This window comes from Callorhinus ursinus, unplaced genomic scaffold (genome assembly GCF_003265705.2).
Source record: "Callorhinus ursinus isolate GAN/ISIS: 27379988/994484 unplaced genomic scaffold, GSC_fseal_2.0 scaffold21, whole genome shotgun sequence".
In the NCBI taxonomy this organism is placed as follows: domain Eukaryota; kingdom Metazoa; phylum Chordata; class Mammalia; order Carnivora; family Otariidae; genus Callorhinus; species Callorhinus ursinus.
This window is the reverse complement of record NW_027397083.1, coordinates 7,013,911-7,036,761: the sequence shown is the minus strand read 5'-3', so window position 1 is coordinate 7,036,761 and position 22,851 is coordinate 7,013,911. Positions and strand designations below refer to the sequence as shown.

At 52.4% G+C, this 22,851-nt stretch overlaps 1 protein-coding gene across 6 annotated transcripts; it reads left to right on the top strand.

Moving 5' to 3' along the window:
* The first annotated feature begins 1,563 nt into the window (after positions 1-1,563).
* ACCS (1-aminocyclopropane-1-carboxylate synthase homolog (inactive)) lies at positions 1,564-22,625 on the top strand. Of its 6 annotated transcripts, none has more exons than XR_012381825.1 (16): positions 1,564-1,887; positions 2,816-3,106; positions 4,003-4,062; positions 6,278-6,348; positions 7,479-7,548; positions 8,031-8,097; positions 10,067-10,164; positions 10,676-10,753; positions 11,512-11,612; positions 12,269-12,358; positions 13,845-13,890; positions 14,003-14,144; positions 16,114-16,256; positions 16,338-16,515; positions 16,655-16,991; positions 17,120-22,625. XR_012381825.1 is itself a non-coding variant. In XM_025878389.2 (15 exons), the coding sequence occupies exons 2-15, from the start codon at positions 2,816-2,818 to the stop codon at positions 16,750-16,752; spliced, it is 1,533 nt and encodes a 510-aa protein (XP_025734174.2). In that variant the 5' UTR covers positions 1,564-1,887; the 3' UTR covers positions 16,753-22,625. The 6 variants fall into 6 exon arrangements, 2 of the variants coding, with proteins under 2 accessions (XP_025734174.2, XP_025734175.2); XR_012381822.1 differs by having other exon boundaries at positions 16,655-17,943; positions 18,894-22,625; XR_012381824.1 differs by having other exon boundaries at positions 16,655-19,084; positions 20,198-22,625.
* The last annotated feature ends 226 nt before the right edge of the window (positions 22,626-22,851 follow it).

Below are 22,851 nucleotides of genomic sequence, written 5' to 3'. Positions count from 1 at the left end.
ATTTATTTGAGAGAGAGAATGAGAGATAGAAAGCACGAGAGGGAAGAGGGTCAGAGGGAGAAGCAGACTCCCCGCTGAGCAGGAAGCCCGATGCGGGACTCGATCCCGGGACTCCAGGATCATGACCTGAGCCGAAGGCAGTCGCTTAACCAACTGAGCCACCCAGGCACCCCTGATTCACATTTTCTATTTCTTGTGTCAGTTTTGGCAACTTGTGTCTTTCAAGAAAATGTGTCCATTTAAGTTCAATTCCTGAGAATGTTAATGTTCCAGACCGACCCTGACCTTCAAGGCCCTATCAAATGCGCCCGTATTTCCAAGACTCCACCCTCTCACCAGCTAACTAGGACTTAACCTTTCAGAACTCAGCCATCATTTCCTTAGTGTTTATAGCAATTACATGTGTGTAGGGCTTCCCATGTGGGGCCAGTGCATGTGTTGGGGTTGGGGGTGAATCTCCCTGCTGCTTGCTTCCATGGCACCAGGTAATCTCTTTCTTAATAGTCCTCCCATTTGGGGCACGTGGGTGGCTCAGTCGGTTAAGTGTATGCCTTCTGCTTAGGTCATGATCCGGAGGTCCTGCCATGGAGCCCCGTATCGGGCTCCCTGCACAGGGGGAAGCCTGCCTCTCTCTCTCACACTCCCCTTGCTGGGCTCTCTCTCTCTCTCACTGTCAAATAAATAAATAAAATCTTAAAAAAAGAAAATAGTCCTCCCATTTGTATGTCTGCCTTCCCAATCAACCAAAGGCCCACCGTTTGTTTTGCTTATCACCGCATCCCAGCACTTTGCAGAGATCTGGCACAAGACAGGCATTCAGTAAGAGTACTTATCAGAATTACATAGACTATGACTTAAATGGAGAGAACTGGCTTGTTTTACAGAACATCACACAGAGGCCCAACAAAGTCATGAGAGCTGCTTAAGGTCAAAATGTTCCTGGCAAGGCCAAAGAGAAAAGAAGTGGAGTGGTCAGAAGACCAATAAGTCTTCCCAGCCATACTTGTATTGAGGGATCCTGCTTATTTCATGGGGAAAGGAGACGTTTTCTATTCAAGGCTCTGCGCAGGCTGGGGCCTGGGTAGCCTAACTCACTGCCGAAGCCCCAGAACGTGTAGGGGGTCTGTGGCAGAGTTCAACAAATGTCCCACGGAGCGAAAGGAGAATTTCAATACCAGTGGAAAAACTCTCCTAGGGGAAAGATGTTTTAAGGATGCCCTCGCTTTAATCGGAAAGGCTTTTCCGTGGGTGCAAGCAGGCATATGTTTGCCAAGTAACCTCAGGCACTCTAAGTGCTTCAAAATCAGGAAACTGAGGCCGGGAGGTAGAGGGAGGCGCCCCCACGTGCCAGCCGGGAAGACCAGGGCCTGCAGGCCGACCCTTCGCCGCGGTGGTCTTCTCGGCTTCTGCTGCCTCCGGGGAAGGGGTCGGCACCGGGAAGGGTGGGGGCGGAGGCAGGGACCCGGCACCCGGAGCGGCCGAAACCCTCCCCACCCCCCAGCGCGGGAGTCACGCCGGGGCGTCCAGGAGGCCGGGCGCCGGAGGGCGGGTCCCGGCAGCGGAAGGGGCCCGGGGCGCGCGGTTCCACAGCGCCGGCGCCCGCCTCCCCAGCGCGGCCCGGGGCTGCGATCCCGCTTTGCTGGGCAGCGAACGGGGCCTCCCCGGGCGCGGGCGGGCCCGGCGCTCACACGTCCTCGTCCCGGAACCTCAGCCGGCTGGTCTCGCGAGGCTCAGCCGCCCGCCGAGGCCTCGGCCGTCCCTCCCCGGCGTCCGCCCAGCGCAACTCCGCGGCCCGGCAGCCGGAACCCGGGGCCCCGCCCTCCCGCTCGGCCTCCCTCCCGCCGCGCCGCCCGTCCGCAGGCCTGCGTGTCGCGGGTGGGGAGCGAGGTGAGCGCCCGGGAGAGCCGGCCACGTAGTGGGGGGGCGGGAGGGTGCTTCGGGGAGCCGTGTTTACCCGCGGGGGCGCCCCGGGGGTCGGGGCCGCTGGCTGTCCCCCGGCACTCGGTGTGTGGGTTTGCCTCAGGACCGGGGAACTCGGCGAGGAGCGATGATAACCTACTTTACCGAACTTGATCCACGAGCCCGGATTGGCTCTAAGCGCTTTATCTACGGGAACTCACACATTTATAGCCTCCCCGTGCCCTGCGGCTTTTCGCGCGCTCTGCCGATGAGGAAAGTGGCGTCAAAAGTGGAGGAGCTCACAGCCGCGGGCAGGAGGAGACCACCCTCTCCTGACACCTGTGCCTCCCAACACCTGGCGGGAGGCCGGCCCCTGGAGCTCGGCCGGGGTGCCTGCCCTTGGGAGACGCCCAGTCGTCCCCCCCTTGGTCCCCACCCACCGCCCGCTCCCGATCACCAAGTGATCTCCTGCCCTTTAGCCCCGCTGACATCAATCACCGCAAGACTCCTGGGACTCCCGGGCTCTTTCTGCTTAAGTCAGGACATTTTACCCTGGTGTTTTGAAATTGAGGTCAGCAAAAATGGAAAAAGAACGTTGGTGACCCCTTGGGCTGCAGAATGAAAAGCTCCCATAAATGTAAAACAAGCGAAAGCGGCTATACGTGACATCATATAAAAGTAGCAAGCCCAGCCCCCGGCCCTGAATAGATCCTTGACAGAATTTACTTGTTGAAGCCACTGCACACATGGTTACGACTAGTAAGGGACACAGGAAATGGTGATACATAAACATAAAGGAAGGGGCAGACGGAGAATGGGAAGGACCTCTTGACTCCCAATTCAGGTTTGCTGCTGTGAAAAGCCCTTCTTTTCTGAATGCTGAATTCAGGCCCTGAATACTTTTGTCCTTTTGCAGATGTCCACTCTGCCTCAGAAGGAATCCAGGGCACCTGCCACCTGTCCGGGCTCAGCCTCCACACAGGACCTGGACAGTAACTATGGGGATGGTCTGGAAAGAGAATGCTCCAGAAAACCAGACCGGAAGGTGTCAGAGTTCTGTGGAGTGGGTGATCCCACTGCCATGTTGTCCTCGGACAGCTCCTACCTGTCCTCTAGGGGAGGCGTCATTAAGTGGTTCTGGGACTCGGCAGAGGAGGGTTACAGGACCTACCACACGGACGAGTATGATGAGGATAAGAACCCCAGTGTGAGTGAGACCCCTGTCCCCACCGGAGGGACTGCAACCAAGGACTTGACCAAGAGGTTGTTCTAGATGCTGGGGTTACATCCGTGAGCAAAAGCAAAGTTCCTGCCCTCATGGAGTTTTTGTTCTACTGGGGGAGGCAGATGGGGAACAGACCCCCCCCCCCAAAAAAAATCCCTGTAATAGATGGTGATAAGTTCTGTAGAGAAGATAAAGCAGGCTAAAGAGGATAGAGAACGCCGGGGCAGTCTGGGGATGTTGCTGTTTTAGGTAAGGTGGTCACAGAGGGCCGCTTTCCTAAGGTGACGATTCGAGTAGAGACCTGAAGAAAGCGGAGGATTGTATAGTTATGTGTTGCTGTGTAACAAATTACCCTAGATTTCAGCAGCTTAAAAGAAACATTTCATAATTTCTGGGGTTCAGGATCTGGGTGGGTGCCTCAGGCTCAGAATCTTCTGTGAACTTGCGGTGAAGCCAGGGTTGTGGTCTCATCTTAGGCTTGACTTGGTGGGGGGCATGGGAGAGGATCACTTCCAGGTTCGTTCTCGTGGGTGTTGGCAGGCCCCAGTCCCTGGTCACACGGGAAGCTCCTCAGAACTGCCTCATGACATGGCAGCAGGCTTCCCCCAGGGCAGGCAATCCAAGAGAGAAGGAGACCATGAGTACCCAGGATGGAAGCCAGGGACTTTATAACCTATTCTTGCAAGATGTCACATCTGCATATTCTGTATGTGAGAAGTGGGTCACTAGGTCCAGCCCACACTCATGGGAAGGCCAAGGAAGGGTGTTTGGAAGGGCAGGACCACTCCCGCTTTGCTTTTCTGCCTCGGTGAGCATCTCGGGTCTTCCTTCAGGACCCCTCGGCTATGCTCACCCTGCCTCCGTATCTCTGTCTCCAGGGCATCATTAACTTGGGCACCAGCGAGAACAAACTCTGCTTTGACCTGCTGTCCAGTCGGGTAAGTCCTGGTGCACCTCTGGGTGGTATCAGTAGCTCCCAGGGACTGTCTGCTCTTGGACTTCCCTTGAAGGCTTCCCTGACCAGAGCCTGCTGCTTGCCTCCGCAGCCCTGGCCTGAGAGTCAGCCCACCCGGTTCCAGATCCACCTCAGGGACAAGTTTCTCTGTGGTGTTGGGCGATCACTTCCCTGTTCTGGTCCTGCTTCTTCATCTCTTCCCCATACTCAGTCCCTCCTGCTTTCACGGGGGGGGGGGGGGGGGGGGGGGAAGCACTCAGTGGGGTGTGGTCAGTATTTATCAACCACATCTGGGGTAGGGAGGACTCTGATTTGCAGCTTTTGCCAATTCCCGTAGTGTAAATACTCCCACCGTGGCTGATTTCAGGCCACGGATGTGACATCCCTGCACTCAAAGTTGGGCAAAGGGGGGTTGTGGCACCCATTATGTAGTGTGCCCACCATGTAGACACAAAGATGGAAATAGCCTCAAGAACACACATAAACATGTAATAACATAGGGACACCTGGGTGGCTCCGTTGGGTTAGCATCTGCCTTCGGCTCAGGTTATGATCGCAGAGTCCTGGGATCGAGCCCTGCATAGGGCTCCCTGCTCGGCGGGGAGCCTGCTTCTCCCTCTGCCTGCCACACCCTGCTTGTGCGTGCGCTCTCTGACAAATAAATAAATAAAATCTAAAAAAAATGTAGTAACATAATCAGAAGCAGTGATGTTTTAGTTATTACCTTTGTTTTTAGTGTAATTTACTTATTTATACGTTTATAGAATTTAATTATTTTAAATGGCTGTTTTTTTAAAACACAGCATGTAAAATTCCTGGAAACTTCATAGTTTGAGCCATTCCTAGCAAACCAGTGAAAATGCCTGATAAATGTGTCTCCCAAGGCCCCACACTCAAAGTTTAGGATTGTAGAGAAAGCGACGGCTAACCCAAAGGAACTTATTTCCGAGGGTGACAAATCCAAGACCCAAGGGGAGAGGGGTGTAGGAAGGGGGCTTAAGATGCGTGTTCTCTCTAGCAGTTCCCTGCTGCACTGTCCAATAGAAGTAAAATGTGAGCCACGAATATAACTTAAAATTTTCTGTTAGATAAATAAAAAGGAATTGGTAAATTCGTCTTAGTAATATATTTTATTTAGCCCCATACATCCAAAATAGGACCCTTTCAACATGTAATCAATCTAAAAAATTAAGATACGTTACATACTGTTTTCATATCAAGTGTTTCAAATCCAGTGGGTCTCAGTTCACACTAGGCGCATTCCAAGTGCTCAGGAGGCGCACGTAACTACGGCCTTGCTGCTGGACGGTGCGGCTCCCCGGGCCGAGGGAGAGACAGAAGAGGCTGGAGTCATATACAAGTGGCTGACTGCCCTTCTTCTTTGGTTCACTCCCCAAGACTTCTACCTTTTCTTGACATTGTGTCTGTGATGCCCAGCGAGTTACTAAGCCCGTACCTGGTCAGGGTGGGGATGATGTAGAAATGGCCACGCTTTCCGAAGCGTAAGGTCGAGCTGAGCCTGCAGGAACACAATGGCCCGAGTCCCTCCAGAAGTTGGAGCCAACACCGAGGTGATGGCACCCAATTCTGGGACGCCTTTTGTCACTCCAGGGAGAAGCTGAGTAGCGTGGTCTCTATCATTGCCTGTACAAATCCACCCCCCTGGGTTCTTTATGAATTTATCTATTCAAATGATTTATGTATTTATTAGAGAGAGAGAGAGAGCACAAACATGGACAGGGCAGAGGGAGAGAGCTCGAGCAGACTCCCTGCTAAGCACGGAGCCCAACATGGGGCTCGATCTCACGACCCTGAGATCCCGACCCGAGTGGAAATCAAGAGTCAGATGCTTAACAGACTGAGACACCCAGGCGCCGCCACCCCTCCAGGTTTTGAGATGGCAGTGTTGTTTAAAGAGCACTGGATTAGGAGTCAGACCTTCTGGGTTTTGTCTCAGCTCTGCCACTTGCTAGCTCCATGACCTTGGCTGAGTCTCCTCACTTTTTTGAGCCTCGGTTTCCTCATCTGCAAAATAGGCAGGAGAGTGCTGTGCCTGTGCCGTCTGTCTGCTGGTTTCTCTGATGAGCGGACCAAGGCCAGGCTTTACTGGCGCGGGTGCAGTGTGGATGTGGGTGCAAGCGCCGGTGGTCACCATGAGGGTGTGTGGCCCTCAGCCCCGCTCTTCCCTCTGTCCCCAGCTGAGTCAGAGCGACATGCTGCGGGTGGAGCCGGCCCTGCTGCAGTACCCTGACTGGAGGGGACATCGGTTGTAAGTAGCTGCCGTGGGCCGGTGGTTCTCAGCCCCGGGTGGTCTTGCTCCCCAGGGGACCTAGGGCATCTGGAGACACTTCTGGTTTTCACAACTGGGAAGGGGCTCTTACTGGCATTTACCGGGTAGAGACCAGTGATGCTGCTAAACCTCCTGCGAGGTGCCCAGGATAGCCCCCACAACAAATAATTATCCCACCCCAAATGTGAATATGGCAGGTGGAGAAAGCCTGCCTTAGGCCGAGGGCCCATCCTGGGGGCCTGGCGATCTGGGGGTCTCCCGGAGCATCTGCAGGGATCTAGTCCCTCTGCTGGTTCCTCCCCAGCTCAGGAGCTCCGTCGCTTGCGTTCCCTGGGCCGGAGGACTGCGGAGGGCCTTCAGGCGTGGAGTCCTTGTCTCCGCTCTCTCAGTAGTTTTACAGGAACCAGGACCAGCCTTGGGGGGCTGCTGGCGAGGGCGCTTTCCTCCTGGTCAGATGGGGTGTGCTAAATAATGCTAATTGGAGTTGGTACTTAGTGAGCACCTGCTGGGGGCAGCCGCTGTTCCAAGGGCTTAGTGGCCAAACAGGACTTGGTTCCAAAGCGCATGTTCCTATAGTAATGAGGATGGAGGGCCCCGGAGACAGCCCGCTGGCTCGAGTGTGGACTCTGCCACTGACCAGCAGGTGACTTAGTTCCTTCAAGCCTCAGTTTCTTTGTCTGTAAAATGGGAATAATAATAGCATCTTAGGGGTGTTGTAAAGATTGAGTGAGTAAAATTCCCCAGGTAACTCCTGCATAATGCACATGCCGCAACAGTGACTCTGACGATAGCTGTTGTTACAGTAACGTTATTGCCATTAGTTAGATCTACATGTAGCTGGAGCTGCTTTTGATATCCCTGAGGCCTGCGGGTTAGGTGGGTCAGGCGTCCTGGAACTACAGAGGAGGCAAGTCTCCACTTGTGGGTAGTGGTGGGGCAGGGGGCTTGTGGGCCCTGCGGTGTGGAGACCACGCTGACCCCACTGCCCTCGTGGAAAACCAGAGAAGGTTAATGGCATCTGGGTGAAGATTCACCAGAGGAGCTTTGGGATGGACCGTGGGTTGGGGATCATCTGACAAGCGCCGCCCATCTCTCTGTCTGATTTCCAGCCTCCGGGAGGAAGTGGCCAGATTCCTGTCTTTCTACTGCAAGAGCCCCACACCCCTTAAGCCAGAGAATGTGAGTATTCCCCTCCCCGGCTCTCCCCTGCTCTTCTGCCCACCTCCCCCATCCCATGCAGGGGTAGCGTGGGCTTGAGATCTGCCTTTCACTCGGTTTTGACGTGTTTCCAGGTGGAATTAGGAACACCCCCATGCTTTGTCTTCCTCATCCTGGATATTTAGGATATAATTTGGTTACAGTTTCTGCTCCAGTTTGTTCTATGGTCCCTCGTTGCCTGCATACCTTCGGGCAAGACTCTCTGAGTGACCAACTCCCTCTTCCTTGCTCTGTTGATCCAGAGCGTGGTCCAAAGAATAAGCCACAGATGCACTTGGCTGTTAGTCAGGAGAGGCCTTTGGCTTCCTCTGGTGGCTTTGCTGTGACAGAGGGCACCAAGTTGGGCCTGTCCCTCCCTCCTATGCCAGCCTGGAGACAGCTGTAGGTCCTTGCTCCCTCCTGGATGGATATTCATCTTTGTCACATGGATGTGTCACCTGCAGGTGGTGGTTCTGAATGGCTGTGCCTCTCTCTTCTCGGCTCTGGCCACGGTGCTGTGTGAGGTGGGGGGTAAGTGACCCACGGCCTGCTCAGCTTTGGGGGCCGCCCTACGCCTGCAGGGTCCATAGTTGCCTGTCTTTGCGGGTTGCATTAGAATTCCTTTGGCCATAGTAGACTACGAGACTGCAAGGGGCTTAATGGGTGGCTTGACCAGATACCCGGATGTTGGCAGTTTCAGAGGTCAACGTGATGCCAGGGTTCGGGGCCTGTCTCTGCGATGACCTTGGTTTTTCCCTTCATGTGATGGCTGTCGCATCCTTACGTGACAGTGGGTCCTAAAGCAGGGAGAAAGGGGAAAGGCTGTGACTTGCCTGTGTCTTTGTTTTATCGGGAGGGGGCAGGGGAGATACTCTTTCCCAAAGAAAGTCCCAGCAGAGCCCCCCTTACATCTCGCTGGCCAGAGCCGCCTCACAAACCCATTCCCAGAGCAGCCCCTGGTAGATGGGTAAGAACCACGGCTGACTTCAGCCACTCGTGGCTCATCCCCAGGGGCTGGGGGAAGAGGCCCTCGGTCCTCGGACTTATTGCTGGTCATCCCTGGGAAATCTGGTGCTCTCTTAGCCAGAAAATTGGAATGGCTGTAGAGCAGGCAGCCAGCACCATCTGCTAGAGGAGCCGTAGTGGGACGCAGAGCGGGTCCTGGTCAGGGGTTATTGTCACCAGAACAGAGGCCCACTCATACCAGCTTCGCTGACAGTGATTATATGGGTGAGCTTTACTGACCACATGCTGTGTTGCAGGCACCAGCCTAAGGCTTTACACATAGGCCCATTTAATTCTCACTTCTCCCCTCTGAGGTAGGTCCTGTGCCATTCCCATGTCCCAGATGAGGACATCAGGGCACAGGGGGTTAAGTGACTTGTCAGATTCACACACAGAGATAAGAACCAAGATTTGAACCATAAGAAGGATAGGATAGGCGATTTCCTACCCATTCTCGAACAGTCAAGAACGGGATTCAGTGTCACGCTCTCCACCTCTCGAGGGGCTAGACAGTCCCTCCTCCCCTCCTTTGTACGTGCAGAGCTCTCTCTGGACTTTCCGCAGCTCCCGTATGGTCCAGGGCAGCTGCCCCAGCTCCACCTGCTCATGACCTTTCTGCTCAGGTGCACGTTCTCACCTCCTGAGTGTCTGTGCTTCCTGGAGTGAAGTCGTGAGAGAGAGCACACACGTGATGGGTTTCTCGCCAGCCGGTTTTTGGCTCCCTCGGGTCCCTTGTTTCCCTCTAGCCCACTCCCCATGGCTGGGGTAGGGAACATGTAGGACAAAGCTGCCTCTTCCAGAGCTGTGAGTGGGGCAGACTGGGGGAAGGGAGGAAAGCTTGACTCGCATCCTCTTCGGAACTGGGGGAATGCCTGTCTCTGCATTAGGGTACTCCTTGGAAGTCATCAGCCCCTCCCCCGACCCCCCAGCTAGAATCTTCCGCATGACATGCCTCCCAACCAGATGGCTTCAGCCTTGTGTTTGAATGTCCCCAGGGAGGGAGAATCCACTCCTCCTGAACACACTCTATCTCTGGGCAATTCTGTATGCTGTCACGTTTGTCCGTTTGTCAAGCCCAGATCACCCCGCAGCTTTGCCTCGCTGGATCCCAGTCTGTCCTTGGAGTGAGCCAGCACGTGGGGTGCTTCAGAGGGATCCTCTGAGGTTCAGTGTCCTCATTGGTAAAATTAGGGTGACAAGAGTACTGATGTCACAGAGCGATTGTGAGGCCGAAATGAGATAACACACAAATACACATTTAGCCCAGTTCCCAGCACGTAGTAAGTGTTCAGTACATGTTAGCTACAGATGATCAGAAAAGCGACTCATATCAGTGGATCCAGGTGTTAGTGAGAGCTTGGGAGTTGAGACGGAGTGTAGCCCCGGTGTTCCCCCAAGGACGTGGAAGGCTGGGAGGGGCATGGAGCCTGTGGATGGGGTTGACCGGGGTGTTCTGGCCAGAGGGTGACAGGCCCTGGCCCATTCCTGCCCTCAGAGGCTTTCCTGATCCCTGCCCCTTACTATGGAGCCATCACACAGCACGTCTATCTCTATGGCAATGTCCGTCTGGTCTGTGTCTATCTGGACAGTGAGGTAAGAGTTCCTGAGACCCCAGGTAGGACCCGGGCCTTCCTATAGGGGAAGACTTTCCTCTCTCTGAATTTGAGGGCAGACATGGGAGGAAGTCCATGCTGGGGTCACAGCTGCAAGGGGAGTAGAGCCTTCTGTTGCCCATGGCTGTCCGTACCTGGGTTCCCCTGGGGCTCCCCAGGTCCTGGCTCTGAGGTCCCTGGGGTCAGTGTAGAAGCCAAGGGCAGCCGCAGGGAGACTACATCAAAATGGTGGGGTGAGGATGGGGCAGAGCAGACCTCAACGTGTAAGTTCTTAGGCCCCAATCAGAGGATCTCTGGGGCCTCTTCCTGACTAAGAGTGCTGAGGTGTCCCTGATGTGATGGGGTGGGCAGCAAGGAGGGGAGTGACCCTGCCGGTGTTTTTTCAGCGACTGCTCTAGGTAGGCTAGAGATGACAGGTAGGAGAGGCCCCAGAAGCTCAGGTTTGGGGGATCACTGAATTGGGCTGGTGGCTTTTTTCCATCTTTTTTCAGGTCACTGGGCTGGACACACGCCCCTTCCAGCTCACTGTGGAGAGGCTTGAGATGGCCCTGCAGAGAGCTAATTCTGAGGTCTGGGGTTCAAGTCAAACCCAAGGCTGGGAGGAGTGGGTCTGAGCAGGGCACAGACTTCCTCTGGCTGATCTCATCCTCACCATGGGGTTGGCGCTCCCTGATGGGGTTGGGGTGTCCGATGGTCACAGGGAACCATTCTGGGGGTTAATCAGGAGTCCATGGAAGGTTTTCCCACTAGAGACAGACTCTGAGACCTGTGTACAAAGAGTCAGCCAGGGAACTCGATAAACACCCCCCACCCCTGCTGCACCCGAGTTTGATTCAGTGGATCAAGTGTGGCGCTTAGTGGTCTGTCGTTCAGCAGTCTCCTTGGTCATTCGAGGACGTGATTCCCCTGTCACGTCCCCGTCTGAGGACACCTCCTGAAGAAAGGCAGAGACAAGTACTACTCCCGTGGTTCCCTTCCAGTCCATCTGTGGCCATTACAGTCATACGTGCCTCCTGTAGGAATTCTAAAAGGGCAACCCCCCGCCCATTATTCTACCAACAGAGGCAGCCTTTACTGGCATTTGGGCCTGTTTGCCTCTGGGCTTTGTTCTCTGCCTCTGGTTTCCTTCCCTGTTGACACGATGCACATATGGATGTCTGCCGCAGATACGTGATTCTCTGCCCTTGTCCGCTTCACGCTGAGTTGTGAACGCGTTCACATCCCATTTCCCCGGGGGCCCGCCCAGCCGCCGGCCCCATTCAGTGGGAGCGTCTGGCTCTGGCCTTCAGGAGGAGCTGAGCGTTTCCTGCCCCACTGATGGTTTCAGGGTGTGAAGGTTAAAGGTCTTATCCTCATCAACCCCCACAACCCTCTGGGCGACATCTACTCCCCAGGAGAGCTGCGGAACTACCTGGAATTTGCCAAGAGGTGAGGCACCCCACAGTCACCCCTCAGAACGTCCTGGTGGACCAGGATTCCGGTGCAGGTTTTGGTACAGACTCTAATACCCTGTCCACTCCGCTGTGGGCTCCCGCCTGCTTTGGCCCCTCCCCAGCAGTGGGGTGGGGGGGCCAGCAGTTTGTGGGTTGCTAGTTCTCTCTCTCCCTCTTTCTTTTTAGGACAACAACTGTCCTGTATTGTACCCCCCACCCCCGCCAGGGGCCGGGTACCCTGCTAAGCTCTTTACATGCCATATCTCACGCAGTCCTCCCGGTCACCCTATTAGTCATCACGCGGTCATTGTCCCCAGGTTACTGAGCCTTGGAGTGAGCAGTAGGGCCAGACTTGAATCTAGGTCTGTCTGTACATCCCTGTTTGGCACTCAGTTGGGCCCTTCTTCCATGGAGGTGCCCGAGGCCTCTGCCTCTCCTCCACAGTGCTTCAAAAGTCCCACTGTCATCTGCTTTGTGGGTGCGGCTTCCTGTGTGAAAATTCAGACACAAGAAAGGTGTCTCTGGAAAAAAGTTTGGTAGCCCTGGGCTCGACCCTGGTCCCATTGGGTTTCTGAGCCATTGCTTCCCCACCGTGGGGGACCTATTTGGCCTGCAGAGCAAGCCGTCTCCTCCCCGGCCCTGTCCCTCCAGGCACGAGCTGCACGTGATGGTGGATGAAGTCTACATGCTGTCCGTGTTTGAGAAGTCGGCAGCCTACTGCAGTGTCCTGAGCCTGGAAGGGTGAGTCTGCCCTGTCACAGCCACCTCTGCCAAGCCCCGGTCCCTGGGCCCCTGTGGCTTAGTCCACAGGGCGTGACCTGTCCCGGGGCAGTTCCTCTTCCATCCAGCTGGTCCCACTGTCCTCAGATCCCCTAAAGAGAAGATGGGAGGGCTGGGCTGCATCAGGGGTTTTCAAATTGTTCTGTGGGGTTTCTGAGAGCTCCAAGGAGGGGCTGGGCCGTAGGATTCCCGAGGGTGGGATGGGCTGCGAGGGTGGGAACTGGCCGGTGCTGTCCCCCTCATCTCCAGAGTAGCTTCAGCTTCATCACCATCCGTCCACTCACTCACTCACTCACTCATTCAGCAAATCCTTCTGCAGCCCCAGGCGTGTGCCAAGCACTTCTAGCTGTTTGGGCTTTTTCATTAGATTTAGTCTGAGCCAAGAATCTGTGGCTGCAACAGCTTTGGAAACTCTTGGACCAGATCACCTGTGAGGTCTGTAAGTGTGACACTGAGAGATTCTAGTAGTTCCTGTTCTTTGTTCGGAACTTTGGACCCTGTGAAGTCCTTTCCGTTGGTTCTCTCAGCTGGTCCTTACGAGGCTCTGCCAAGTGGACGGCTGTTACTCCTGTTTGTTTATGGATTAGGAAAGTGAGGGGCAGAGAAATAGAGACTGGTCACCTACTCTGTGCCAGACATGCTCGGTGCTGGGATACAACATTGAGCGAGAAAGACATAGGCCCCCCTCGGGTGGAACTTTTGTTTCTAGCCAGAAAAAACATTTTAAAGATTTTATTTGAGAGAGAGAGATTGAGAGAGAGAGAGAGGGAGTGAGCAGGAGGGAGAGGGAGAGAGAATCTTAAGCAGACTCCACGCCGAGGGCAGAGCCCCACTCGGGGCTCAGTCCCACAACTGCGACATCATGTCCTAAGCTAAAACCAAGAATTGGATCCTTAACCAACTGAGTCACTCAGGTGCCCCCAGAAAAAACATTTTAGTGGCTAAATACACAGTCATTTGATTGTGGCTTTGATAAGTGCTAGAAAGGACAAGTCTGGGGAGGCATGAGGGGATCTCCTTGGTGTCCCCAGTGGGCCCGGTCTACTGGGAGGTGCTCAGAGAAGATCTGTTTGAGGAAGTGGAATTGGAGCTAAGCTCTAGATTGGGGGTCGGCAAATATTTTTGGATCAGATGGCAAATATTTAGGCTTTGTAGGCCTACGGTCTCTCACTCAGCTCTGCCATATAGCACAAAAGCGGCCGTAGACAATATGTACATGAAAAAGCATGGCTGTGTTCCAATAAAGCTTTATTTACAAAAACGGGCTGTGGGCCGGGTTTAGCCTGCAGGCTGTAGTTTGCTGACCCTGGCTCTAAGGTTGTGTGGGAATTGGTGATTCAAGAGATGAAACCAGGGCTTCACACAGAACCAGAACCAAATTCATCCAAACACGTATGAGCTTTTGTGGATCTGTGTTGCCTCCGTTCCCATACTGTGTTCTCTGCAGGTTGCCTGACCCCCAGAGGACCCATGTGATGTGGGCAACCAGCAAGGTAGGTTCCTGGCTGGCCTCGGGATGTCAGGGAGGTGGGAGGGCAGAGAGGTGGGTGGAAACAGCTTCCTCGGTGGAGGGCTGGCCACTGCTCAGGGTGCCTTTCTCCGTAGGACTTCGGGATGTCTGGGCTCCGCTTCGGCACGCTGTACACAGAAAACCGGGACGTGGCCACTGCGGTGGCCTCCCTCTGCCGCTATCACGGCCTCAGTGGCTTGGTCCAGTACCAGATGGCACAGCTGCTCCGGGACCGTGGTGACTGCCTGGGCCTGGTCATTTGAGAATTGGAGGAGAGGGGAGGTTATAGCCAGTCGGGGGTGGGGGAGGGATCATGGGTGCTTCTCTCATGAGAAGAATTTAGGGTGGTGTTCGAGAACCCAGGGCCATGACTGCGTTCATAGCCGACTCCGTCACTTCCTGGCGGTGTGGCACATTCCTTCACCTCCCCAAACCTTAGTTCATGTGATTTGTCAGTTCGAATGATACCTGGCATATAATAGGCACTTAGTCAACATGAACTCATCATTAGTAGCTGTGAGTGCTTGAAGAAAGAGAGAGTAGAAGCGACAAAGCGAGAACAGTTATAGTGGAAGTATCTCTGCCTACGAGGATCTTGGATAGTGAGTCTGGATAGCAAAGGTGATCTGTAATTGCCACCTTTTATTGAGCCCTCCTAGATGTTCTCATTGCACCAACTCATTGGTCCCTCCCCAGAATCCTAGGAGGCAGACATTCCTGTACTCTCCCCCGGTATTTTATAGATGTGGGAATGAGGACTGGATACTATACACCTGCTATAACAGCTAAAATTTAGAACAGTAGTGACGCCATCATGTGTTGGTGAGGATGCGGAGCAGCTTCAACTCTCACGCTGCTCTGGGAACGGAAGAGGGCGCGGCCCCTTTGGAAAGCAAAGTGGCTTGCAGAGTTAAACACACACTTCCCAAATGGCCCCGCAATCCCACTCCTCGCTGTTTACCCTTACAGTCACACAAAACCCACCAAGTGAATCTTTTTTTTTTTTTTTTAAAGATTTATTTATTTGAGAGAGTGAGAAAGAGAGAGAGAGAACACATGAGAGGGGGGAGGGTCAGAGGGAGAAGCAGGCTCCCCACTGAGGAGGGAGCCCGATGCGGGACTCGATCCCGGGACTCCGGGATCATGACCTGAGCCGAAGGCAGTCGCTTAACCAACTGAGCCACCCAGGCGCCCCCAAGTGAATCTTTATAGCTGCTTTGTTCACGATCACCCCCAAAGTCCTTCCAAGGATGAAGGAGGGGACAAGCTGGGGTGCATCCACACAATGGAACATGGCTCTGCAGCGGGATCTAGGGCCACACAGAGTAAGCTCAAAGGCATTGTGCTGAGTGTAAGAGGCCAGTCTCAAAAGGTGACACGACTGTCTGATCCCACTTCTGTGACATTCTGGAAAAGGCAAAACCAGAGTGACGGAGAACAGACCAGTGGTTGTGGGGCAGCAGGGGAGTGACATGACTATGAACAGCATGAGGGTGTTCCTTGGGGCGAGGGAACAGTTCGGTGTCCTGCCTGCAGGGGGTGGGTTACACAGATGTGCGCATGTGTTAAAGCTCGTCAAAGGGGGGTGGGGCGCCCGGGTGGCGCAGTCAGTTAAGCATCCAACTCTTGGTTTCCAGTTCAGGTCATGATCTTAGGGTTGTGAGGTCCAGTCCCACACTGGGGTTAGAGTTAGATTCTCTCTCTCCCTTCCCCTTGCCCTCTGCCCACTCCCCCTGCTTGCACACTTGTTTGCTCTCTCACTCTCTCTCTCAAAAAAAGAAATGTCAAATCATTTAAAAAAACAATTAAAAAATCCTCATCAAATGGGACACCAAAGAAAGTTCATAGAAACGCCGAGGACAGGGAGGTGAAGTTGCCCTAGGCCCTGCATCTTGTCAGTGGCCAGGCTGGGATCTGAATAGCAGCGTCTGTGGCTCGGAAGCATCAGTGTGTGAGTGGGCCATCCTTCAGTTAGGATATGCCCCCTAAGGGACTCTGTGTCCGCAGGACTGGGAGCTGTGAGGCCAGGTATCTGAATTTCCGGTGCTTTCTACTGGACATGGACTATTCCTGCGGCCCCCATCCACCAGCTGGGGAAAGGGTCTTGGCAGCTCGTGGCCTTTCTCTTGTCAGCATTTAGACTCGTGGGACAGCGTGGAGGATTGGTGAGAGATTTATTTGTTGGCTTCTCTTTTCACCCAAACAGACTGGATCAACCAAGTGTACCTACCGGAGAACCATGCCCGGCTCAAGGCTGCCCACACCTATGTGGCAGGAGAGCTCCAGGCCCTGGGCATCCCCTTCCTGAGCCGCGGGGCGGGCTTCTTCATCTGGGTTGACCTGAGGAAGGTAACGCAGGTGGGGCTGCAGGTCTGGGGGGTAGTTGAAGCCTTCCCCCGCAGGTGAGGGGCAGGGGTGTCTCGTCTGCAGCCTGAACCCCTGCCACCCTCCCAGTTCCTGCCTGAGGCCACCTTTAAGGAGGAAATGCTGCTTTGGCGCCGCTTTTTGGACAACAAGGTGCTGCTATCCTGTGGCAAGACCTTCGAGTGTAAAGAGCCCGGCTGGTTCCGCTTGGTCTTCTCGGACAAGGCCCACCGGCTTTGCCTAGGTAAGTGACCTCCCCTCCCTGCCGCACCCTTCATTCTGTACTCCCCCTTCTCGTCCCGCTTGTGGCTCCAGCAGCCTCAGCCTGCCCAGCCTGCCCTCCCAGCCGTCCGTGCTATGGGGCTCTCACTTCTCCTTCCCAGGGATGCGGAGGGTCCGGCAGGTGCTTGGGGGCAAATCCCAGGTGGCCGAAGAGCCCCATTCCTGTCAGACCCGGGAGCCAAGGAGCCAGCACAGGTGAGCTGGTCGTCGCTGGGGGACAGCAGGGCCTGGCAGCCACTGCCAACCCGAGCCATTTGGGGCTGTGAAGACTGACGGCGGATGGGCCATTTGTCAGGCGGGTACCCGATGTGACCTCACCCCCGAAAAAGAACCATTCCTGGCCCCTCTCAGGGGCAGTGAGAGACTCCTTCGGCTGTGCTCTGCTTCGGCCCCTCCCCCTCTAGTAAACAAAACTGGGAGAACCTAGAAGCCTCTGTGGTGAGTAATGTACAGAATGGAGGAGTCGTGACTGCTCCTAAGCACAACCCTTCACCCCCCTGAGATCCTGAAAAGAAAACAATGTGTACCTTCTTTGGATGGCACCGTCCTTCCTCCTTTGTTGCCAGGGAAACAAGTCAGAGGAACAACACATATAAGAGACAACATGCCCAAGAAATAAACAAGGGTGATAATTCCCAAACCCCAGGAGGAAGGAGTTAATTCTGTGTGTTCCTATTGTTCTCCCCCCGTGAGGGTGTGTGGGCCCACAGGACACCTGGCACCTGGGACAGGCCTCCGCTTGGGCCGCGGTGGACAAGACCCCACGGGGGCAGTCGGGAAGAGCTGCTCTGCTTCTGGGATGCTCTTCCTCCTCCTTCTTCCCGGCAAGGAGCTGCCTTCCGACATCTCAAACCCGAGTGATCTAGCCACGACTACTGGGGGGGAAGATAAGGGCTGGACTTTGAACAACCAGGCTGGCCTTTCCACCCTAAGCAGGCAAAGGGCCACTCAGGCCATCCTCAGGGCTGTTTGAGTTTAGAGCCCAAGTGGGCTTTCTCAACTGACCTTAAAGCTGTGTGCAGCAGACCCTTCTCTGGGGTCTCCACTCCGGTGTAGAAAAGCGGTCTCTTTCCTTGCTTCTGTTTTAAGATAATGTGGGTGCAGTCAGTGTGTATTTTCTGCAAATCATAGTATTTGATACAGGATTTGCTTTCCTCTACCTTTCTGCCTTTCATCCATTCATTCCTTCTCCCTGTCTTTTCTTGAATACCTTCTATGTGCCAGGCACCGGGCTGATAATTTCTGTGCATTATTTCTAGCTTCGACAATCCTGGGAAGCTGACATTATCACCCACCACTTGAGACATGAGGCCGCGGAGTCTCAGAGAGCTGGAATGCTATTCTCAAAGTCACGTAGCTAGAAAGTATCAGAGCCGGGATTCAAAGTCAGGTCGGTTTGGTTGCGAATCCTGTGCTGTTTGTACCCTGCCCAAACAGGCACCAGCAGGATGCTTTGACTCTTTCCAGTCCTGAGAACTGGGCTGTGTGTTGTCATCGTCAGCACCTTTAATTGTTGTTCAGTGCCTTTGGCCAAGTATCACTCCTTTCTATTCCCACTTCCAGGAAACACTGGTACTAGGATTTGTTGGTTCTGGAAAGCCTTCAGGTTTTATGGGTCAGACTAAGAACGGCCACATCGAGAGCCCTTTGCATCCCCTTTAAAAACCTCTGTTGTGACGCTGCCGTTGTGGTTCAGAGTCCCCCAAGGAAGGACCCCTGTGATACATTCCGTTTAGAATTCTCAGAAGAAGGACTTCTAGTTCTTTAGAGGGAATCCAAGCTGGCTTCCTGGCAGAGGCAGACCGAACCTGGGATCTGAGCCTGAACCAAGTCCGCACGAGCCCAGCTGGCTGGTGCTGTGTGAAGGGATGTGCTCCATATATATCTCTCTCTGTGGAATCTGGGTCTGGCATATTCTATACCCATCTCAGTGCTCACCTTTGTGCTCACCTTTGTGCTCACCTTTGTGCTTTGGCTCCTTACAACAACCAGCCAGCTGTGTATGAGCATCGCCCCAGGGGCCCCTCGGCTGCTCCAAATGTCACTTTCTGTCTCAGGCTTCTCTGACAGCCTCATGGGGCGCATGCAAACTGGGAACGCTGAAGGAGTTGACACTCCTGGGGCTATCCTTGAACAACAGGGGACAGGAACCAGGATGCATACCCCTGCGTGCAGGTGGACCGCTGTGCGGTAGACAATTCTGACCTTCTGCATGGCTCCTCAAAAGAGTCCTGCTGGGATTGGGCCCCGGGTGCCCAGGGCAGTAGCCTGCTCTGTAGCATACCGCTGGCCAGGCAGGCTTTGTTCTCTTAGACTTATTCCGATCTCTCCATTCCCTAGGATTGCTTCCCAGAATGGCTACCTGCATCAAGACTCAGTCTCTCAGGGGAACCATGCAAAGCAGAGTGTACATGATAGGTCAACAGCATCCACTGTGTGTCTCCTGAGTTCAAGCTCCCTTCCGCAGCAACTCTGAGATGCAGGTCCTGGTTTGGGCACCAGAGTGATCGAATGCTTACCTAGTGATTTCTGTGAGTCTTTTCAAGAACCGTCTATTGTCGGCAATTACAAGGGGAAATGTTTTTCGTAGGGAAATAATATGTTTCCCTTTCCGATCAGTGAAAATTCCTAAGCTCTTCTATTACTGAAGACTCTCGTTTACAAATGACTAAAAATGGTAAACATAGCTTACCGGTTAAACAAGAGGGGGGTGGGGGTATTGAATTAAGGAGGAAGGGGAAGGGCAGATGTTTCAGGCAGGGCTCTAGCCAGGAGTTCAAATGATGCCATCGGATCTCGTGCTCTCTCTGCCTTCCTCTCTTCGTTCTCAAACATGCTCCATTCAGGGGGTGGCAAGATGGCTCCCAGACCGCGGTGAGCTCCAGAGTCCTTGTAGCGGACACCTCCAGGGTGTGGGGGGGATAGAGAGACACGCTTTCTTCCCCAGCACTCATGTCTCTCCTGGTCCAGGAGGCCAACCGGCTCTACCTCAGTCATCCGCCCGCTCAGGAGAATGTGGTGCTTGGAACCGGTGTCTTCCTCATCTGTCCACTCTGCCATCCTAGTGTGTTGGACTTTTCCCCTTCGAGCTTCCTTCCTCATGGCCTCAGTACAGCTCCAGAAGCTCCACACATCACCTCCTCACCAAACACTTCCAGAGACGGGAAAGAGAACATGGTTTCCTGGGCCTCCTTTTTATTTTATTTCAGTCATTTATTCCCTCATTTATTAACAAAAATATTTGTTGGGCCTCACATTTCTAGGGGTTCTTTATATATTCTCCAAGTGAGCACTTCGCCAGATACTCTGAAATTATTCACATTCATACTTGGAGCATTTTCTTTATCCTCCTGAACGTGGAAATGACCTGAGAGCATTTAGCTCGTACTCCTTTATGTTCATCTCCTGTGACATTGTCAACGAGTATTTTAGTTCATGCCTAGGCTGTTTGTCAGTTTGCTTGTTCCCTCTTCCTCCAGGAACTGCTTTGAAGAGTCATGACAACCCGAGTTTGGGTGAAGACTGGGCAAAATAGAACCTGCACTTTCCATGCTAACATTTTTCATAACAGTGCTAATGCTACACAGCTATCAACAGGATGTTTCATGTTTAACACCATGTTTCCTTGGACTCCATCACCCTAGTGACAAGAGCCAGGCCGTCCTTCAGAATGCTGGGGAGGTAATGGTAGTCCCTCCAGCCATGGACCAGTTCAGCAAGTACGTGTGTGAACAGACCCATCTGAAGATACCCCAGCTCCCAGCCCCTCCAAAGCTTAACTTTCACATCCGGGAGTCCTGGGATTCAGGCATCACGATGGTGAGGTTAGCTCTGTTGTTGCCTCCCTCCAAGGCCCACGAGTACTCCAAAGAGGGCTGGGAATTCCAGAAGGAGCCAACCAAGTAGGCTCTCAGAGGAAGCCACCAGCCCCAGTCAGGAACAGGCGCAGGGACACCATAGCCTGGGACCCCATTCCAAGGGCAGCTCCCGGCCTTGCCGGCTCAATAAAAGACTTTGGAAGTGTTAAAACAAAAAAATCTATGTAGGCTACATCCCGAGGAGAGTTACAGATACCATTTGGTCTAGTACTGGTCTCAGACATCTCTTGAACTTCTGCTGAAACACTGCTTTCTATTAATTTTTAAAAATGGAGATAAAGTTTACAGACAGCGAACTGCACAGGTCTTCACTGTAAGAGTCAATGACTTTGACCAATGTTTCCATCTGTGTAACCAATGTCCCCATCAAGGTGTACAACAATTCCATGGTTCTGAGTCTGCCTGTGGGTAACTGCTATTCTGGTTTCTCTATCCATGAAGCAATTTCTCAATCAAAGGAACCACGTAGTTGTTCCCTTTTGTGTCTAGGCTATTTTGTTCAACTTAATGTTTGGAGATTCATTGACATTGTTGCATGTATCAGTAGTACATTCTTCCTCTCTTTTTGCCCTCTCATAGTAATATCCCCTTTTTCATTCTTGGTATTGGTAGCTTTTGCTCTGTCTGCTTTTATTTTTGTCATGAATAGTCAGCTTTATGATGATTTTATTGATTTTGCTGGTTTTACTGGTTTTTTACAATGAACTATTACTTTTATTAATGCTTTCTATTGTATATTTGCTTTCTAATTTAATGTTTTGTGTTTTTTTTTTTTTTTTTGCTTACATGTGAACTATGATTTGAAAATGATTATTTTTTGCTCCTTTCTTCTGCCTTTATGTTTTCCTCACTACCGGCCATAGTCATTGTTATTCCCTGATATAAAGAAAAAATGCAAAATGTGTGCACCTTATTGCGCATAAATTTTACCTCATTAGAAAAAAGGAACTGCAAAATATTGATCTGTAGTTAATGACATGCCTTCGATAAAATATTCAGATGTTAACTACTTGATAGCTGCAATTTATTCTGCAATGCAGCAAAAAATGAGGGGTCAACAATGGGTGGATCAATATGTGGTAAGTACCGTAAAATATTAATTACAGGGCGCCTGGGTGGCTCAGTTGGTTAGGCGACTGCCTTCGGCTCAGGTCATGATCCTGGAGTCCCGGGATCGAGTCCCACATCGGGCTCCCTGCTCGGCGGGGAGTCTGCTTCTCCCTCTGACCCTCTTCCCTCTCGTGCTCTCTGTCTCTCATTCTCTTTCTCTCAAATAAATAAATAAAATCTTTAAAAAAATATTAATTACATAGTAGAGATGGTAGATACGTGGGTATTCACCGCAAACTTCTTTTAACTTATTTCTTTTTTTTACCTTTCACCCCCTTCACCCATTTCTCTCACCTCCCATCCCCACCTCCAGCAACCACCAATCTCTCCTCTGTATCTATACGCTTATTTTTCTAAAAGTAGAAACATTTGTTTTTGTTTTTAGATTCCAGTATGAGAGAGATCACCCAGTATTTGTCTTTCTCTGTGTGACTTATTTAGCATGATGTCCTTGAGGTCCATCAATGTTGTCCCAAGTGGCAAGATTTCATTCCTTGTTATGGCTGAATAATATTCCATTGTATGGGGGCACCTGGGTGGTGCAGTTGGTTAAGTATCTGACTCTTGGTCTGGTCTCAGGTCGTGCTCTCAGGGTCATGAGATCGAGCCCCCGCATAGGGCTCTGTGCTGGGTGTGGGACCTGCTTAAGATTCTCTCTCTCCCTGTGCCCCTCCGCCCTGCTCTCTCTTTCTAAAATAAATAAATAAATAAATATTTTCTTTTAAGATTCTATGTATTTAAGATTTTATTTATTTGACAGAGAGAGAGAGAGAGAGAGAGTGCGCACAAGCAGGGGGAGTGGGAGAGGGCGAAGCAGGTACCCTGATGCAGGGCTTGATTGATCCCAGGACCCTGGAATCATGACCTGAGCTGAAGGCAGATGCTTCACCGACTGAGCCACGCAGGCGCTGCGAATAAATACATCAATCTTAAAAAAACTTGTTATAAAAAAATATTCCATGTATGTATACGTATCCCCTTTTCTTTATCCACTCACCTGTTAATGGATTATTTCCATATCTTGGCTATTGTAAATAATGCTGCAGTGAACATGGGGATAAACATCTAGTTTTAAATCTCCAAATTTGTCATTTTTATTTTTATAGTTTTATACAGTCAGTATTTATAGTTGTTGTTGTTTTAGTTGGTATTTATTTTGATTTACCCATGAGTTTATCAGTTTCGTTGTTTGCCATCCACACCTCATCTCAGTACTTTCTTCTGGTTCTAACATTCTTTTTCCTGAAGTACATGGTTCAGAAATTCTGTTAGGAAGGGTTTATTGATAGTAAATTCTTTCTATTTGTGTT